Here is a 17551-nt window from a genome sequence, read left to right on the forward strand (position 1 = left end):
CAGAGGCAGTAGGGATGACCAGGGAGGTTCTCTGTTTAGTGAGTCCTCCAGATCAGAGGCAGTAGGGATGAGCAGGGATGTTCTCTGTTTAGTGAGTCCTCCAGATCAGAGGCAGTAGGGATGACCAGGGATGTTCTCTGTTTAGTGAGTCCTCCAGATCAGAGACAGTAGGGATGACCAGGGATGTTCTCTTGATAAGTGTGTGAATTGGACCATTTTCCTGTCCTGCTGAGCATTCAAAATGTAACGAGTACTTTTGGGTGTCAGGGAAAATGTATGGAGTAAAAAATATATTATTTTCTTTAGGAATGCAGTGAAGTAAAAGTGAAAGTGGACAAAAAATATAAATAGGAAAATAAAGTACAGATACCCCAAAATAACGACTTAAGTAGTACTTTAAATTATTTTTACTTAATTAAGTACTTTACACAACTGTCCATGGCAAACATCTAGCAGTTGAGTTCATGTGCCACCTGTTGGTCAAACAGAGAGATGGCATAAGGATCACACTGTGGTCAATGCCATTGTTCTACATGCTGGATCTGATTGTAATTGACACATGGTTTTAATCATTTCTCTAGTTCACAAAATATCGCCTATAGATTATTATTTTTTAAGTATTAATTTTAGGAGTTTGTCCAGAAGGCCTATACAACCTGCACCACCAACATGCATCAGTCAAACTCAATAGCCTTAATGCTGTCATTTCAAATAGGCCTGCCCTGATCTTCCCAGGATATAAAACGCGTAGTTCAAATCCTGTAATAATGTACATCTATAATATAGCTGTTACATAGAATATCCACCAGAAGTTGATTTTAGTTGAATGTTGTCTGGGGGCGCTGTCAAAACACTCCCCATTCCAGATTTTCTCCACGGTACCAACAGGGAGAACCGCGTGTGGTTGTCTGACCAGGTTCCATTGAGTTGACGGGAACACATCACAGGGGGGGGAATGAAGAGGGGCGTCGAAAAAATCTAGAATTCAAACTCAACATACCAGTCTTTGGGTTGAGTTCATGGATCTGTGACGATTAGACTAGGAGTTGATTATTTTGCTGTTATTTTTAATGTTGTTAAAGGTGTAGGGAAACTGTCGGCGAAGATTTGAATCAGCATGCTGCTGGTCTGAAACAAAGGGGTCGGGACTCCGGAGTGTTGCAGTGGTAAAAGCAGGTTGAAAGGTAACATTTTAGTGGATACTAGCCTACAAGTCCAACATGTGACTAGCTTTGCACGTTGTCACTATTCCAACCTCTTTCCAGTATGCACTGTGGTACAGTCATGTGTAGAACAATTCTCCGAAATATCCGATTGGTCACCATAACTTTCTAGTGTGGCGAGGTGAGTTGCCACGCGTGGTAGATTAGTTACAATTTATAAGCACGAATATAAACAATGTATCCGAACATGAGCATGCCTTGTGCAATACAGATGGCGAATGTGAGGTGCTCGCTTTTTTATATTACATTTCTGTGCTGTAGGCTAGCTTACATTTTTTTTGAATTGACCTAAGTGTAATGAAAACTGTTGTACAGTAAGCAATACGCTATAGTATCTGAAATCAATGAGTGCGCACATACAAGTAGGGCACACTAGACTGGCTACCCTACTTAATAAAAACAACTGAACAAAATATGAGTAACGTTAGTCTGTTTGAGTGCATTATTTTGCTGCAAATCCAAATGATTTGGAAACCATAACACATAAAATCATACAACAATTCAAGTGAAACCTGTCAGTTTCCCAAAATTGGCCTTGATGATATAAGTAATGTAGATCGGACAGGTATCTAATGTGTTTCTGCCGCACTGTTTGACGTTTCGTTCAGGGTGGACAGTGGCCACAACTCACCACTGACAAGATGGAGCGGGAGGAGCAGTGGTGGACGTGCCAACTCGCTGCAGACATCCACCAGTCTCTACGAATAAAGGTGAATGTCTCATTCTCTGATCGTTTTTATCCACAGAAAACATGGTGCTTAGTTGAATTTCACAAATACCATCAGAAAATGACGTGTGTGTATCTTATTTGCCAGTAGTGAATTAATATATTCCTGTACTACTTACTGTCTTTGATGCTGAAGTGTGAAATGTCACATGGCCCTCTTGAAGCTTGGGCCTAAACCATAAAGCTTGAGGTAGTTTCCCTGTCTGGTTAGCAGAAACTCTATCACAGCCTTGCCTACAATTGGCTGCGTTTAGACAGGCATCCCAGATCTTTTCACATCAGATCTGAAAAAAAAATATCAGATTTGCGCTGACTGTCTAAACGCAGCCATTTTATGTATTTCAATAAGACCAAGAGATGCGTTTATCTGACCCATGGTATCATTATATATGTTGTAGTTCAGGATTTCCACGACCTATCAGGGATTGACACTTAATGGTTGTGAACAATAATAAACCCAAAGACGGCTTCAAATAGAGATGTATCGATCAGTCATCTTAAATTGTAATTAGTCAAATTGGCCGCGCTATTGTGTGCAAAATGCTGTCCAAATGAGCCGATGCAGCCAGCTGAGCTGAGAGAAGATCTGTGAAGTGGGTTAATGGGTGGAGGGGGTTCATTCAGGGCAGACTGTAATTGTCTGTGTTGACTGGATTAGAGAGCACTGAGGACCTGACGACTCTACTCAGCCTGTTGGCTCTGTAGAACTGTTTGTGTTTGTCTCCTGTTTATGGCACGGCTGTATATCATGCCCACTTCCTGTAGGAGCTGCTAAGTGGAAGCTTTTTGGCTATATGTGGAGCGTTTGCTTTTATGCTAATTTAGGATCTTGCTCTCTTGCCAAAGACTCAACAATGTTAGATCCAGGGGCGCATCTTTCACTGGGGACGTCCACATTCTGAAATGGCATTTTTTGAATGTGATACAAAATGAGGCAACGGTGTGCTTTAGGACCACGCGGACGCCTCAGAGCTTCGAGTAGGCTATTTGGAGTGTTTAACTGACTGGATTAAAAATAATTATGTCCCCCACCCCAACTTCTAAAACCAAAGTTGCGCCCCTGGTTCGATCTGAAGTTCCTCTTGTCCTGCCTGTTACCCAGTAGCCAGATAATGGGGCTGAAGTGCAGCGACAGATAATGGGGCTGAAGTGATGTGACTTTATGCTGACATTACTTGGTCATGGTGAAGAAATACAATCTCCAGAGCTTTGATGTTTACGCTTTTCACCGTTCTAGTTTGAAACCATTGGCAACTACTGGCGAGATCTGATTTTTTATCAGCAGCTATTCAGAAATAGAATTTGACAGGCTTCATGGAATAAATATGTTAGCAAATGGTTGCATTAGAGCTAAATCCAGGTGCTTTTTTCACAATAATGTTTTTTTTTTCATGAGAGCTTTGATGCATCTCCAGGGTAACAGTATGATAAATTGCACAAGCCATTCTTTCCCACAGACCGTTGCTATGGAGGCCTCTCTACCTGTGTCCTCCGTGCTCACCAAAGGCTGTTGAATGTATTAATAGCGCTTCTCTGTATAAAAAGGCACCGTTTGCTGATGCCAGGTTGAATGCCTAGTTTGTTGCTGCACTGTTAATTGCATTTTCACGATAATGCAGTTCACAAGGTTGAAGTAAAACAATTGAAATTGAAAGTGGAACAATAATATTAGTGATTCTGAAGGAACAATTCATTAATACATTCCATTTCACAATTTCACAAGAGTTTCCTGTAAGTGTGATGTCATCAAACCCTTCAGAATCTTTCAAAGTCGTATCACCCACTGCCCCCGGGGGAAAATTAAATACTGACAATCTTGCACAGGAGAATGTTGACCCAATTTGAACTGCATTTCAGAATAGGGTTGTGCCGATATTACAATAAATCCAATATCTTAATATATGACATTGACGATATATTGTGAAGTGCAAGACGATATATGGCGTGGATATCGATTTAAGGCAGCCTCCCGCACCTCTCTGATTCAGAGGGGTTGGGTTAAATACAGAAGACACATTTCAGTTGAATACATTTAGTTGTATAACTGACTAGGTATCCCCCCTTTCATTCAGTTGGACAACTGACCAGGTATCCCCCCTTTCATTCAGTTGGACAACTGACCAGGTATCCCCCCTTTCATTCAGTTGGACAACTGACCAGGTATCCCCCCTTTCATTCAGTTGGACAACTGACTAGGTATCCCCCCTTTCATTCAGTTGGACAACTGACTAGGTATCCCCCCTTTCATTCAGTTGGACAACTGACCAGGTATCCCCCCTTTCATTCAGTTGGACAACTGACCAGGTATCCCCCCTTTCATTCAGTTGGACAACTGACCAGGTATCCCCCCTTTCATTCAGTTGGACAACTGACCAGGTATCCCCCCTTTCATTCAGTTGGACAACTGACCAGGTATCCCCCCTTTCATTCAGTTGGACAACTGACCAGGTATCCCCCCTTTCATTCAGTTGGACAACTGACCAGGTATCCCCCCTTTCATTCAGTTGGACAACTGACTAGGTATCCCCCCTTTCATTCAGTTGGACAACTGACTAGGTATCCCCCCTTTCATTCAGTTGGACAACTGACCAGGTATCCCCCCTTTCATTCAGTTGGACAACTGACCAGGTAGGTATCCCCCCTTTCATTCAGTTGGACAACTGACCAGGTAGGTATCCCCCCTTTCATTCAGTTGGACAACTGACCAGGTATCCCCCCTTTCATTCAGTTGTACAACTGACCAGGTATCCCCCCTTTCATTCAGTTGTACGACTGACCAGGTATGCCCCCTTTCATTCAGTTGGACAACTGACTAGGTATCCCCCCTTTCATTCAGTTGGACAACTGACCAGGTAGGTATCCCCCCTTTCATTCAGTTGGACAACTGACCAGGTAGGTATCCCCCCTTTCATTCAGTTGGACAACTGACCAGGTATCCCCCCCTTTCATTCAGTTGGACAACTGACCAGGTAGGTATCCCCCCTTTCATTCAGTTGGACAACTGACCAGGTAGGTATCCCCCCTTTCATTCAGTTGGACAACTGACCAGGTATCCCCCCCTTTCATTCAGTTGGACAACTGACTAGGTATCCCCCCTTTCATTCAGTTGGACAACTGACTAGGTATCCCCCCTTTATATTGTGACTTTACTCTATGATTGTTATTTTATTGTTGCTCTTTTATTTTTTAACTTTAGTTTATTTAGTACATATTTTTCTTAACTGAGTTGTTGGTTAAGGGCTTGTAAGTAAGCATTTCACTAAGGTTGTATTCGGCGCATGTGACAAATAACATTTTATTTTATTTTTACGAATAAAAACAGTGCAGTTTTATCAGTTAGGATGTGTCAATTTGTTGAACAATTGGTCTACATGTATTAATTAGGCCTTATTTTTTCGGCATACAAATCATATTTTATTGGTAGCGTGAACATCACAGGTGCAGCGAAATGCTGATGTTTCTAGCTCCAACAGTGCAGTAATACCTCACAATACACACAAATCCCCCAAAATAAAAATGAAGAAATATCAGAACTAATATTACATACTAAGATTATTGAGAATGTGACTATAATATTGTAAATAAGATGACACATTTCACAGTCTAGAATTATCTAGTCATTAATGGTGCAAAACAATTCATATCGGATATCTGAATTAGCATATTCTACGATATGCTATTTGAATTAGCATATCGTAGAAGAGGTCTCCCTAAATAACGCCCAACCCTAGAAGACAGGAGAACGTTGACCCAATTGGAACTGCGTGTTGCAGAATATCAAGACCATGCTTTCAGCTGATCAAGAAACAGCTGTAGAGTTCCCTAAATTAAAGCCGTGCTCTACAAAAGGCTGTGTTCAGAGGGTCAGGCCCAAGCCCCTCGCCCCCAGGGAGACAGATGGCTGTGAGACATGTGGCCTGGCTGGCTGGACATGCATAACCATGGGAGACTCCCTGGTTCCCACAGCAGACTTCTTGAATATGAGCTACGTGTAGATGGGAGAGATATATGGACGAGTTGGATTTGGATCCTCGGTGTCTGCTTTTGCCTAGCAACAGTGACCTTGCCAGACACAGAATTAAATAGAGATATGTATGTCAATGTTTCCAGGTCTGAAATAGGATACGTTGTTCACATGGATGTCTGTGGGATGCATATTTTTAAATGAACCATAACATATTTAAAGGTTAGTGGGTTATTTTTTTTCCCTCCAACATTAATGTTAACAATTTTCGTGAAGAGTAGGCTTTTATAGTTGGCGACGGGTCTGGAAGGCATGGGAGAAACAAGTCGCTTAGTTCCAAAAAATATAAAACCAATTCATAATATATTGAGTTATCTTTTAGGCCCATGGTCCAGAATGGGTTGCAATTTCTTGTCAGTGCTTCACATTTTAAAGTGGAGCCTTGGCACATGCTCTTACATTGGCCAGGTCACCTGTGATACAAGTCAGAATTTGACGTCTGTCCGTGTCTGAGGACGTCTGGAGATGAAGTGGAAACCGGCCACTAGGGGGCAACAGTGAGCTCTGTTACCTTCCAGTGGGTTTTGGTTTTGCTCTAGGGCTTTGTGGAAAGGGATGATGGTTGGGCGTAAGCATCTGCTTCTGATTCCAAAGGTTGTATGTTTGAATCCAGCGAAAGAAAGTTGTTTTTTTAATATTTTTTTGTTTTTAAGCCTATCCCAAACCTTTGCCTTTAAATGTTCAGATTTAATGCCTAAACTTAACCTTAACAATGTGGAGTTAATGCCTAACCTTAAACACTTTGAAATTTGATGTTTGAAACAACTTCGAAATTTGACGTTTGAGAAACATGGACGAACGTCTAAATCTGACGTGAGACTGTGAGAGCTTGTAGGTTACATGCCTCCTGACACTTTTGTTTTCTGTATACCCAATTTAACTGTGCAATATCCTTAGTCTCTCTCATTTGTCTTGTCTCCTCTCCTTGTCTCCTCTCCTCAGGAGCTGAAGTTGCCTACCTACAAGGCCCACTCTCCTCAGATCAGGATGCGGCGTTACTTTGCTGACCTGCTGGCTGTCCTCAGTAACCGCTACCAGCTGTGCCCAGCGGCTCGCCACCTGGCCGTCTACTTCCTGGACTTGTTTATGGACCACTACGACGTGGCAGTCCGTCAGCTCTACGTCATCGCCCTCTCCTGTCTCCTCCTAGCCAGTAAGCAAACGGCAACACAGTCGATCCGGTAAAGATGGAGCAGCAGTAAGAACCCTCTAGAACATGTCATCTCATAGTGACTGAAGTACTTCAGTTACATCTGTCCTTGTAAAGGAAGGACATTATATGTTGTTTGTTCTTGTACAGAAAGCTGCATTTTCAACTACACCTGTATATATGTTTTTGAATCATAATTGATGTGAAAAGTAAAGTGGGGATAGTGGAGCAAACCTGTGACTGCGTGGTTAGTCTGAGGCGCCGTGTTTAGTGTGAGCTGTGTGTGTTTAAGAGCCTCGGCCTCCCCCAGACCTCTGTCAGTCACCAAGGGAACTTATCACATGTAAAAACCAGTAGGCCTGCGTTACCCACAACCCTGGCCTGCGTTACCCACAACCCTGGCCTGCGTTACCCACAACCCTGGCCTGCGTTACCCACAACCCTGGCCTGCGTTACCCACAACCCTGGCCTGCGTTACCCACAACCCTGGCCTGCGTTACCCACAACCCTGGCCTGCGTTACCCACAACCCTGGCCTGCGTTACCCACAACCCTGGCCTGCGTTACCCACAACCCTGGCCTGCGTTACCCACAACCCTGGCCTGCGTAGTAATTAAAGTTGTTGAACAGAACAATCACAATGGTGACTTCTAGAGAATAGATGTAGGCCTGACTAACGGAACGGTTGCCGTGGACAGGGTTGCCATGGACAGGGTTGCCGTGGACATTGACAACATTTGTGTTTTAGATTGAGAGGTCTCATTGTTAAGGGCTGTTTCTGCCTTCTGGTGTGGAACAATGATTACCCCTGCACCTCTGAGAGAGGAAGGGCTGCGGGGATGATTTTGCTAACAGAAAAGTGTTAATAAGTACTGTTGGGTCTTTTCAGTGAATGTTGCTGGGGTGAATATATGCATGAATATTTAATGACTTAAAAAAATGAAAAGTGGGGTAATTATTTGCCCCCTTCTCAAACACACATACCCTCCACTGATCTGTTGAATGGGCCTCTCCCTGAGTGCCCAGGACTGGTCTCCAGAGGTCAGGGCTTCTGCTTTGTTAGAGCATCTGACTCTAGGGGGATATGCATGATGAGGATTTAGCTGTGACCAGTGAAAGGGAAGATGGAGGTGTGTGTGTTATGAATTATACATCTTATAAGCAGTCTTTTGAGCACACTCTGTATTTTCTCACACGACCCATAACATGTGTTTGATTTTTCACTCACAATAACACTGTTTCCCATCCAGGTAAGTTTGAAGAGAAGGAGGACTGTGTGCCAAAGCTGGAGCAGCTCAACTCTCTGGGCTTCATGTGTAGTCTGAACCTGTCACTGACCAAGAAGGATCTGGTCAAGATGGAGCTGCTTCTCTTAGAGACGTTTGGCTGGAACCTGTGTATGCCCACGCCAGCACACTTCATAGACTACTACCTCCATGCTGCTGTACAGGACGGAGACCTGCACAACGGCTGGCCTCTCTCCTCCCTCAACAAGACCAGAGCCTTCATGGACAAATACACACACTACTTCCTGGAAGTCTCACTGCAAGGTGAGGAGGAGATAAGGAGTGGAAGTTCATAGTGACAGCAGTGGGTGGTTTAATGGGCAAGACAGATTTCCTCTTTAGTGGGGCCATCCGTTGTTGAGTAAATGTAACTGATGATCTGTGTCTGTGTGTCCCAGACCATGCCTTCCTGGGCTTCCGGCCGTCCCAGGTGACGGCAGCTTGCATCGCGGCGTCCCGCATCTGTCTCCAGATCACCCCCAGCTGGACCACCGTCCTCCGCCTGCTCACCGGATACTCCTGGGACCACCTCACCCAGTGCATAAAGCTGATGCTGCTGTAATACTGCTTTACATAACGTGCTGCACACCCACATTAATCTGACCACAGACCAAGCTGACGGCCATCTGCCTAGACTTCATTTATCGTCGGCCATGTCTGAAGTCAGCAGCTTTTATGTTTGTTGTGTTCTTCCCATGTACGCACTTTTCCTTCATGTTGTGGTGGGTTAATGCAAGGTTAATATTCTACAGCTTTTTCATACTGTCAATACCATTGACCCGTAGTTATTTCCTCTCTGTATATTGATGTTTATGTCCATCAGCTAAAGGTCGTCAAGTAATGATTTGCACTCTTTTTCCTCCCTGTAGTGCCCATGACAACGATGTGAAACAGGCCAACAAATCCAAGTCCAACTCTTCATCTGTCCAGAGCCCTCTCCAACCCCAGGCCCATCCCTCACCCTCCACAGTCTCCTGCTCCACCCTGATACAACCCTCTTCTGGCTCCCAGCAGCTGCTCCTCCAGACAGGCGGCTACCAGCAGCACCTCACCCAGCACTCCACTTCCGTTTCCCAGATGCACATGCTAGGTGAGTCCCAGGCTCTGGGCCCTGTTGGGTCTCGGGACTACCTCCAGTCCCACCAGACAGGGCTCCTCTCAGGCTCGGTTTCTCAGGGAGCCTTCCCCCCTTTCCACAGCCTGACCTCAGGACTGGGCTCCTCCCTGCCCCTCCAGGGACCCATCTCCATGCAAGTGGTCCTTGCTGCAGGTCACTGTCTCGGCCTGTCCTACGGGGGAGGCTTCCTGGGCTCCCATCACGCCTTCACAGCAGGTTGCTTCGACAGGTGACGCCAGGAGAGGGAGGATGAACTGAACCTGGGTCAGTCAGTGTCCTCCACCTGTCCTGACTCCCTGTCCTCCTCCACCTGTCCTGACCTCATCCACCAAGGACGAAGGAAACCAAAAGGAAGAAGCAATGTCAATGCAGATATTGCTGCGGTATTGACCTAACAAAGGTCCTAACTATTTGAAGTGACAAAATATTTTTGATGAGGTGTTTACATACAGTATGTTCTGTTCCTTTCACACGACTGCTTGATCTATACTGAGAGACTGTGAGGGTGGTTTGACCACTGTGATTCTGATATCAACTGTGGTTGTCTGGAGCCCCTGCTTCCACACCATTTCTCTCAATGTGGGACATCTTGTTTTTTATACTAGTATCTTTCAATGCTGCTGCCTTAAACAAAACGATGGCTTTATGATCATGCAAGTGGTCTGTCGTTGGTATTGTTTACACCCGTGGTTCTCAAACCTCTCCTCAGGGACCGCCAGACATTTCACAATTTTGTTGTAGCTCTGAACTAGCTCACCTGATTTACCTATTCAAGGGCTTGAGGATTAGTTGACAAGTTGAATCTGGTGTTAGCTCTAGAATAAATAAAATACCTGGAATGGCTGGGGGTCCCTGAGGAGAGGTTGGAGGACCACTGGTTTACATGAACAATAACATAGATCAGGGTGTTTGACGGATTACTTGGGGGGGGGGGGGGTTGACACAGCTGTGTCAATTAATTCCATTTTTATGTTGTTTAACTTCTACTGGTTAAAGACGTGTGTGTTGTAGGAGAGATGTCTCACTGAGATTTCTGATCTATTCTTTGGCCTTGGCTGGTGTTTTTTAATTTAACCTTTTTATTTAATTAGGCAAGTCAGTTAACAACAAATTCTTATTTACAATGACGGCCTACCCCCGGACGAAGCTGGGCCAATTGTGTGCCGCCCTATGGGACTCCCAATCACGGCCGGATGTGATACAGCCTGGATTTGAACCAGGGACTGTAGTGATGCCTCTTGCACTGAAATGCAGTGCCTTAGACCGCTGTACAACTTGGGAGAAGACTCCGTCTTGTTTTGCTGTTCTGGTGCCACTGCAGGCATGGAGCCATGGTGTCCAGAGGAACAGACACATCTGTCCTCTCAGCAAATCAAACCACAGGGGAGGAAGTGATACTTTACTAGCTAGTCTCCGGGGGGGCGAAGCCACGCTTTCTCCTCAGTTGTCATGTAAATTCTCCTGACTGGTACCATTTAATATGTGTGTCTTTGACTGAAACCCATGCCAGTCACACAGCCCTCTCTGGAACAGCTTCTGCTGCTCTCATTGTCACAAACACCTTGAGCAGTTAATGAAGCCATGAAAATGTTGCTGCACAGGATATCTTGTAGCATCCATCATCTATGTTCTGTATTACTGCTCTGTTGGAGATAGAGACACAAGCATCACGCTGCACCCACGATAACATCTACAAATCTGTGTGAATGTGACCAATAAACGTTGCTTAGCACATACAACTACTGATGTCCTACCTCGGTCACTCTCCCAAGTTTTGTCGCGTTATTACAACAAACCTGCTGTAAAATTCACCTTGCCGGGTCAGATGGACGGAGTTGCCACCAAACATGAGATCCTATAAAATGAGTAAAAATATAGTTGACCATAAGATGTTTTTTTGTGATTTATTGGTTGCCGTGGATACGACCCATTGAATGTCAGTAGGAATATCTCCGACAATTGAAGAGCAGAAGTAAAATAACAAAGTTTGACTTTTTTTATTTGACGCTTACATGGAATATTGGCCGCGTTCACATGCTACTCGGAATTAGGGAACTCTTGACATTTCTGCACGTGTATAACTACAACCAGTCAGTTAGCAAGTGGGAAATGTCAGAGTTTCCTAATCCCGACTAGCATGTGAACGCGACGTGAGCTTGACGTTTGTATGGTGAGTCATGACGCTGTCATTTAGTGACGTCTAAGTCCAGGCAGGCCAGACATGCTGTTACCATTTAGTCAAGGACACGTGGGTCCAGTGTCCGTGTCCCAGGCTTGATGGGGTGAGACGTTTTTGTTTTTTTATAGAGTATTAAATATTTTCCACTGATCACAGCCTGACCCACAATGTCTGTCTGCTTCCACTACTGTTGACAAATGACACGAAGGACCCCACAGGCCTCTAGTTTAGTGGGTCTCAGATAACAAAACCATTCTTCTGCGTACCTTAACTTTGTCCTACCTCAATATATAGTGCAACCCTTGTTTTATCATTAGACCAAATGTTTGTACATTTATATTTGATGTACATTTTTTTTTTAATCTCGTGTTTGTTTGTTTTCTAAACTGTGTTTTGTTAGAATAGATGAGGAGTTCAATGCACCATCAAAGACCAATGTACTGTATCTTGTGTGATCTGTAGCCTAACGGTTGGTCATTTGAGATAAGACTACTTTCAATCACACCGCCATCTAATGTTTTAAAGGTAACTTTTGATTTTATTTTATTTTTTGTTAATGTTTATTAGTACTTGTGTTTTTAACTGCTTGAAGGCAGTGGATTTCTTTACCTTAAATGAAAAGGTTGCAACCACCAACACTTGAAATCCAAGTGGCCCGACTACATCTACTTCGATGGTACAATGATTACAGCTATGTGCAGGAGAAGCACATTGGGGAAGGGAATCAAAAAACAGTGTTTACTCTGTCAAATGAGGTGCAAATAAAACCCCAAACAAATCCAGTCTGGCAGTATCGTTCCTCCACCCTTTGTTTTTGGTCTTTGTCGAGAATATCCGTAGCTAGAGGTGTCGCAAGCCTCTCTGAAGTCGATTAGCATACCCCAAGGGGAATAGTTTAATATGAATGTCTCAACTCATTGCACATGAAAAGGTCTTCGATGGGGGTGAGAGGAGGGGGCTCTACCAATTAGCTCCACCCTCTAGATCAGTAACCTCACCCCGGTCTCTCCTGACGCTCCCTCCCGTCCTCTACAGACCTCAAGACAATGGAGGAGATTCCTATCCCTCATGTCACTAAACAAATGAAGTCAAGACACTGGAGACTATCGATACTGTTGGCGTAACAGGGATTTGTATCTCGCAATGAAAAGACCAATGTGATTAAGGGTAAATAAGAAACTGTATGTGTGAAGAATCATTGCAGATGAAGAATTGTGAAAACATGTTAGTCTCTCTTGAGATACAAACCACAACAGAAAGACACAATGAGGAAGTAGAAGCAATGCACAGGATGTCCTGTGTATAGAGATAGTCAGTTCAAGGGTCTTTTCGTGGAGTTTTGGTTAAACTCCCAACAGGAATTAAATTCAGGAACAATGCATAGACTTTGCCTGTCGGTTGTATGACGAAAGACCGACATACGATGAAGGCAGCTGTTTTTCCCTGGTAATTTTCAGAGCCTTTCTGAGAGGTTTTGTAACATCATCCTTTGTGGCCTGTATTCATTCACCACCGTTTCCATGCTTGGGGGGATCCCGAGTGGCGCAGTGGTCTAAGGCACTGCATCTCAGTGCTCGAGGCTTTACTACAGACCCTAGTTCGATTCCAGGCTGTATCACCACCAGCAGTGATTGGGAGTCCCATAAGGCAGTGCACAATTGGCCCAGCATCGTCCGGATTAGTTTTTGGATCGGAGTAGTTGTAAAATAACAATTTGTTCTTAACTGACTTGCCTAGTTAAATAAAGGTTAAATATAAAATAGGAGTCTTCTAATTTCAGTTGATCACTGATGATAGGAAAGTGAGTGAGAGGTTATAGTAACCCCCCTTCTTTGGACAGCTTGGTAGGGGGTACTGAAGTGGGGACGCTGGGGTGGGCCAGGGGGGTTGGGTAATGGATCATTCTCGCTAGCTTTGTTTACAAAGCAGGGTGGGGGGAGGGGTTGGCTAGCATAGTCCTCGGCTTACCCAGGGGCACTCACTCACCCGAGACATCCTCTTCTCTGCCTATCCTTTTATTGTGTCTATCCCAGAGAGCTTAACGGTTAAATAAGAATGAGGCACAAACCTATTGATTGCTTGTTAATGTTTAATACTAAAACTCAACCATGTACATCTGTCATGGTGGAATGAGAATCAAACTCGTTTCCACATTCTGTTCTACACACTGTTTATTCTTGATGTTATAGGGTTTGAACATTTCTAGCGAATCTTGATAGACTCATTTCAACCTTTCAAATAGTCTGAAGTTACTACTACTGTATATTTTGTGTTGTGTTTAAAGATAGATTGCCAACCGAGTGGTTGTCCCAGGATAAACGTAGTGACATTTGGCAAGACTGAGGTTTTCCTGTGCCCGTTATACATGGCAAATGTCATCAAGCGTAAGAAAGACATTAAGACAAAGGCAACAAGTTGGCCAGTCTCCGTTTATTGGCTCATTATTCAATTAGAGTTGTTAATAACACAGTCACAATATCTTTAGATCTTCTTGCTGGTTCTTTTCAACACGACCGAGCCCACTGTAGAGGTCTAAACAGGGGAGAAAAGACGTTAAACATCACTTGGAACTGCGCAAACTTATTTATCATCTCTCTCCTAATATACACCATCTTCTGCCAAAGTGACACTTTTACCTCGATCAGTTTTCCTCCGCTGATTTCAGATGTGTGGTGGTATTTGGGGAATTTCGTGCTCAGCTTGCCCCCCTCCATTGTAACAGTGGCCTGACACAAAAAATGCTTTTTATTCATACTGTCATTTATTCAACAAACAACCTCAGTTTATTTGATCTAGATGTCATAGATCATGTCGTGCTTCTTACACCTGCATTGCTTGCTGTTTGGGGTTTTAGGCTGGGTTTCTGTACAGCACTTTGAGATATCAGCTGATGTACGAAGGGCTATATAAATACATTTGATTTGATATAATACATGCATCCAAGTTCCCCTAGACATAGATTTATTTTGACGTTTAGCAGACGCTCTTATCCAGAGCAACTTACAGAAGCAATTAGGGTTAAGTGCCTTGCTCAAGGGCACATCGACATATTTTTTCACCTAGTCAGCTCGGGGAGTCAAACCAGCAACCTTTCAGTTACTGTCCCAACATGCTTAACTGCTAGGCTACCTGATCTTCGCTTTGCTATTCAAACCCTCCAAAACAGACAAACTTGCTTCCAGATTTCATGTGAATTTGAATGTCAATATACACATTATGACTGTCTGTCTTGTCCGAATGTCATCTATCTCTACGGCTATTGACCCTGACTACTGACTATATGAGACTTTGACTGTCTGTCTTGTCCGAATGTCATCTATCTCTACGGCTATTGACCCTGACTACTGACTATATGAGACTTTGACTGTCTGTCTTGTCCGAATGTCATCTATCTCTACGGCTATTGACCCTGACTACTGACTATATGAGACTTTGACTGTCTGTCTTGTCCGAACGTCATCTATCTCTACGGCTATTGACCCTGACTACTGACTATAGTGACTATATGAGACTTTGACTGTCTGTCTTGTCCGAACGTCATCTCTACGGCTATTGACCCTGACTACTGACTATAGTGACTATATGAGACTTGAGTGGGAAATACTACAGCAGCTTACACAACGGGCACAAAACTCCCTAATTTCTGATCTAGAGATGTTTACCTTGAACTTTTTCCCCCCGATGGTCTCCATGTCACATTCCTGGTCAATCACAAACTTGTTGGTGACTCTCTTGTTTGTGGGATAGAGCTGGGACCATGAGAACTCATTGCCGTTCTGCACCACCTCAGTGATGAGTTTGTAGTCGCGACCCTTCTCAATGATGTCATCAGGGATGCCTTGGATTACAAAAAAAAGATATAGTTAGACTTGGGGTAATGAGGCTATTTTGAATCATGTGTGTTTTGAATCACATACTATCTATCATATGTGTGAGTACAGATTGAGCACTGTCATTTTTTCCACACCGACACTGCTAATCACCAATGAATGTGAATACATCCCTTTCACTACATTGCATAATCCAAGTTAATTCAAGATGTCAAAACAAACAGTTTCTTTTTATAGGCTCTAGGCTAGTAAACTTGAGTAAATGCCTCACCAACGAGCTTGCAGAATTCTTCGTATCCCTCCTGGGTCTCAGTTTCCCACTTTCCAGCGAAGGCCATGGTGTACGGAGAGTTGATGGGTTGAGCGAGAGGTGAGCGAAAAAATCAATTCCAAGGCAGGCAGGGAAGCATAAGGTACTGAGTGACAACCTGTCCCTCTTTAAATACACACACAGTCACCATCTCCACCCATCTCTCGTGACACTTTTTGGTACAGCACTACCATAACTACACCATAAACATTTATGGTGCCAGCTGGGTAATATGGCGAGTCATCAGAGAGCTGGTGACCATGGGGTCACTCACCTTTCCACATAGTATAGTAGCCTATGGTGAAATACCCACTGCACTGAATGTTAAGCCCTTAGACAACACAACCAGACGTGAACCCGACTGAATAGATTTAACTTTGAACAATATTTCAATACTACATCAAATGACAGCGTAGAGGTCCAAAATGCCTCAAAAAAGTGGACAATATTGTACCGTACAACTCCTTTTTTAATTTGTTAGTGAAGGATGAATCACATTGAGAGTTTACCGACTGCTTCAGTCCAGACCCCTAAGGCTGCCTTACATAGAAACGGGCTCTCTGAATCAACCACCATTTTGTCTTGCCTGTTTAGTTCTCCTCTGTCACTAGGAGTGTTGTTGTAACCCCCTATGGACAGCCACAGAGGTGTACTGTGCATTTTCCACTCTTGACAACAAAAAAAAAGGGCCTGCAAAGCTGTGATGAGTCTAGATCTGGGACTTGGCAGTACACAAGGTCAGCTCGTGTAAGGACAGTAAGCTCTTTAGATCAACAGCCACAACACCAGGGATGATGTCCTGGTGGACATGGGAAAGCACACCTAGCCTCAGACCTTTTCCAAAAAAATGCCCACACCAATGTAATTCAGTGTTCCACTACTCCGATGCTACTCAGAGTAAGTATGTCTTAACACACACACAGTGTGTTTCAGAATTCTAAAGGCGTTTTTGAGGAAGCAACACATACTCCAGGCCATTTGACCCTTAAGTGACAGGGGTAAAACCCATTGCTCATCATATAATCTCTATTGGTGTATATGCCTTTTCAAAATGCAAGCTACAAGATTGTTGCTTTCTGCCCATGTTTTTTGATCCTTCCTTGATTTATGCTCTAATATATATATATATTTTAAATGCTCATTTGAAATGCTTACAACAGTGAGACGAAGTCATCCCTATGTCTATTCGGGTATCAGTTACTCATTGACTGTGTCACCTTTGATTTCATCACTTGAGTCGTTGTTGTACTATGCCATGAGAAACATAAACCTCTTTCATGATTGTATGCTCAACAGTGACCTTCAGCGCTGAGCCAAATAATTTTATTCCCCTCTCAAGGTTGAATCAGTTTGAAGAAGGTAAAACACAGTGAAACATCAACTTTTATAGTGCACCATACTAATTCAAAGTACAACTTCCGAGTGGCGCAGCGGTCTAAGGCACTGCATCTCAGCGCTAGAGGTGTCACTACACACCCTGGTTCAATCCTGGGCTGTATCACAACCGGCTGTGTATTAGGAATCCCATAGTGTGGGTGCACAATTGGCCCAGTGTCGTTAGGGGAGGGTTTGGCCGGGGTAGACTGTCATTGTAAAATAAGAATGTGCTCTTAACTGACTTGCCTAGTTAAATAAAATGACAAATGTCTTACAAATCAGAATTAATCTTTGTAAGTAGGTGCTCTTATTGATAATCTGTCATTCAC

At 43.7% G+C, this 17551-nt stretch overlaps 2 protein-coding genes across 2 annotated transcripts; one reads left to right on the plus strand and one right to left on the minus strand.

The window, feature by feature from the left end:
- The first annotated feature begins 859 nt into the window (after positions 1-859).
- Positions 860-12483, plus strand: LOC110533395 (cyclin-J). The gene is made up of 6 exons (XM_021617548.3): positions 860-1184; positions 1832-1933; positions 6917-7127; positions 8374-8673; positions 8808-8967; positions 9279-12483. The coding sequence occupies exons 2-6, from the start codon at positions 1865-1867 to the stop codon at positions 9757-9759; spliced, it is 1221 nt and encodes a 406-aa protein (XP_021473223.2). The 5' UTR covers positions 860-1184; positions 1832-1864; the 3' UTR covers positions 9760-12483.
- A 1637-nt stretch (positions 12484-14120) lies between these two features.
- On the minus strand, positions 14121-15943 carry LOC110533407 (gastrotropin). The gene is made up of 4 exons (XM_021617566.3): positions 15807-15943; positions 15368-15543; positions 14342-14431; positions 14121-14237 (listed from the first exon to the last, which is right to left on the minus strand). The coding sequence occupies exons 1-4, from the start codon at positions 15871-15873 to the stop codon at positions 14187-14189; spliced, it is 384 nt and encodes a 127-aa protein (XP_021473241.2). The 5' UTR covers positions 15874-15943; the 3' UTR covers positions 14121-14186.
- Positions 15944-17551: the final 1608 nt, after the last annotated feature.

The sequence above is a fragment of the Oncorhynchus mykiss genome, chromosome 10 (genome assembly GCF_057628025.1).
Source record: "Oncorhynchus mykiss isolate SJ-2025 chromosome 10, ASM5762802v1, whole genome shotgun sequence".
NCBI classification, from domain to species: domain Eukaryota; kingdom Metazoa; phylum Chordata; class Actinopteri; order Salmoniformes; family Salmonidae; genus Oncorhynchus; species Oncorhynchus mykiss.

Coding starts and splice junctions, on each gene's coding strand:
- LOC110533395 (XM_021617548.3), top strand. CDS start 1,865: ATGGAGCGGGAGGAGCAGTGGTGGACGTGCCAACTCGCTGCAGACATC. Junction 1,934..6,916: donor ACCAGTCTCTACGAATAAAG/GTGAATGTCTCA, acceptor TCCTCTCCTCAG/GAGCTGAAGTTGCCTACCTA. Junction 8,968..9,278: donor TGCATAAAGCTGATGCTGCT/GTAATACTGCTT, acceptor TCCTCCCTGTAG/TGCCCATGACAACGATGTGA.
- LOC110533407 (XM_021617566.3), bottom strand. CDS start 15,873: ATGGCCTTCGCTGGAAAGTGGGAAACTGAGACCCAGGAGGGATACGAA. Junction 14,432..15,367: donor TCGGGGGGAAAAAGTTCAAG/GTAAACATCTCT, acceptor TTTTTGTGTCAG/GCCACTGTTACAATGGAGGG. Junction 14,238..14,341: donor GCGGAGGAAAACTGATCGAG/GTAAAAGTGTCA, acceptor TCCCCTGTTTAG/ACCTCTACAGTGGGCTCGGT.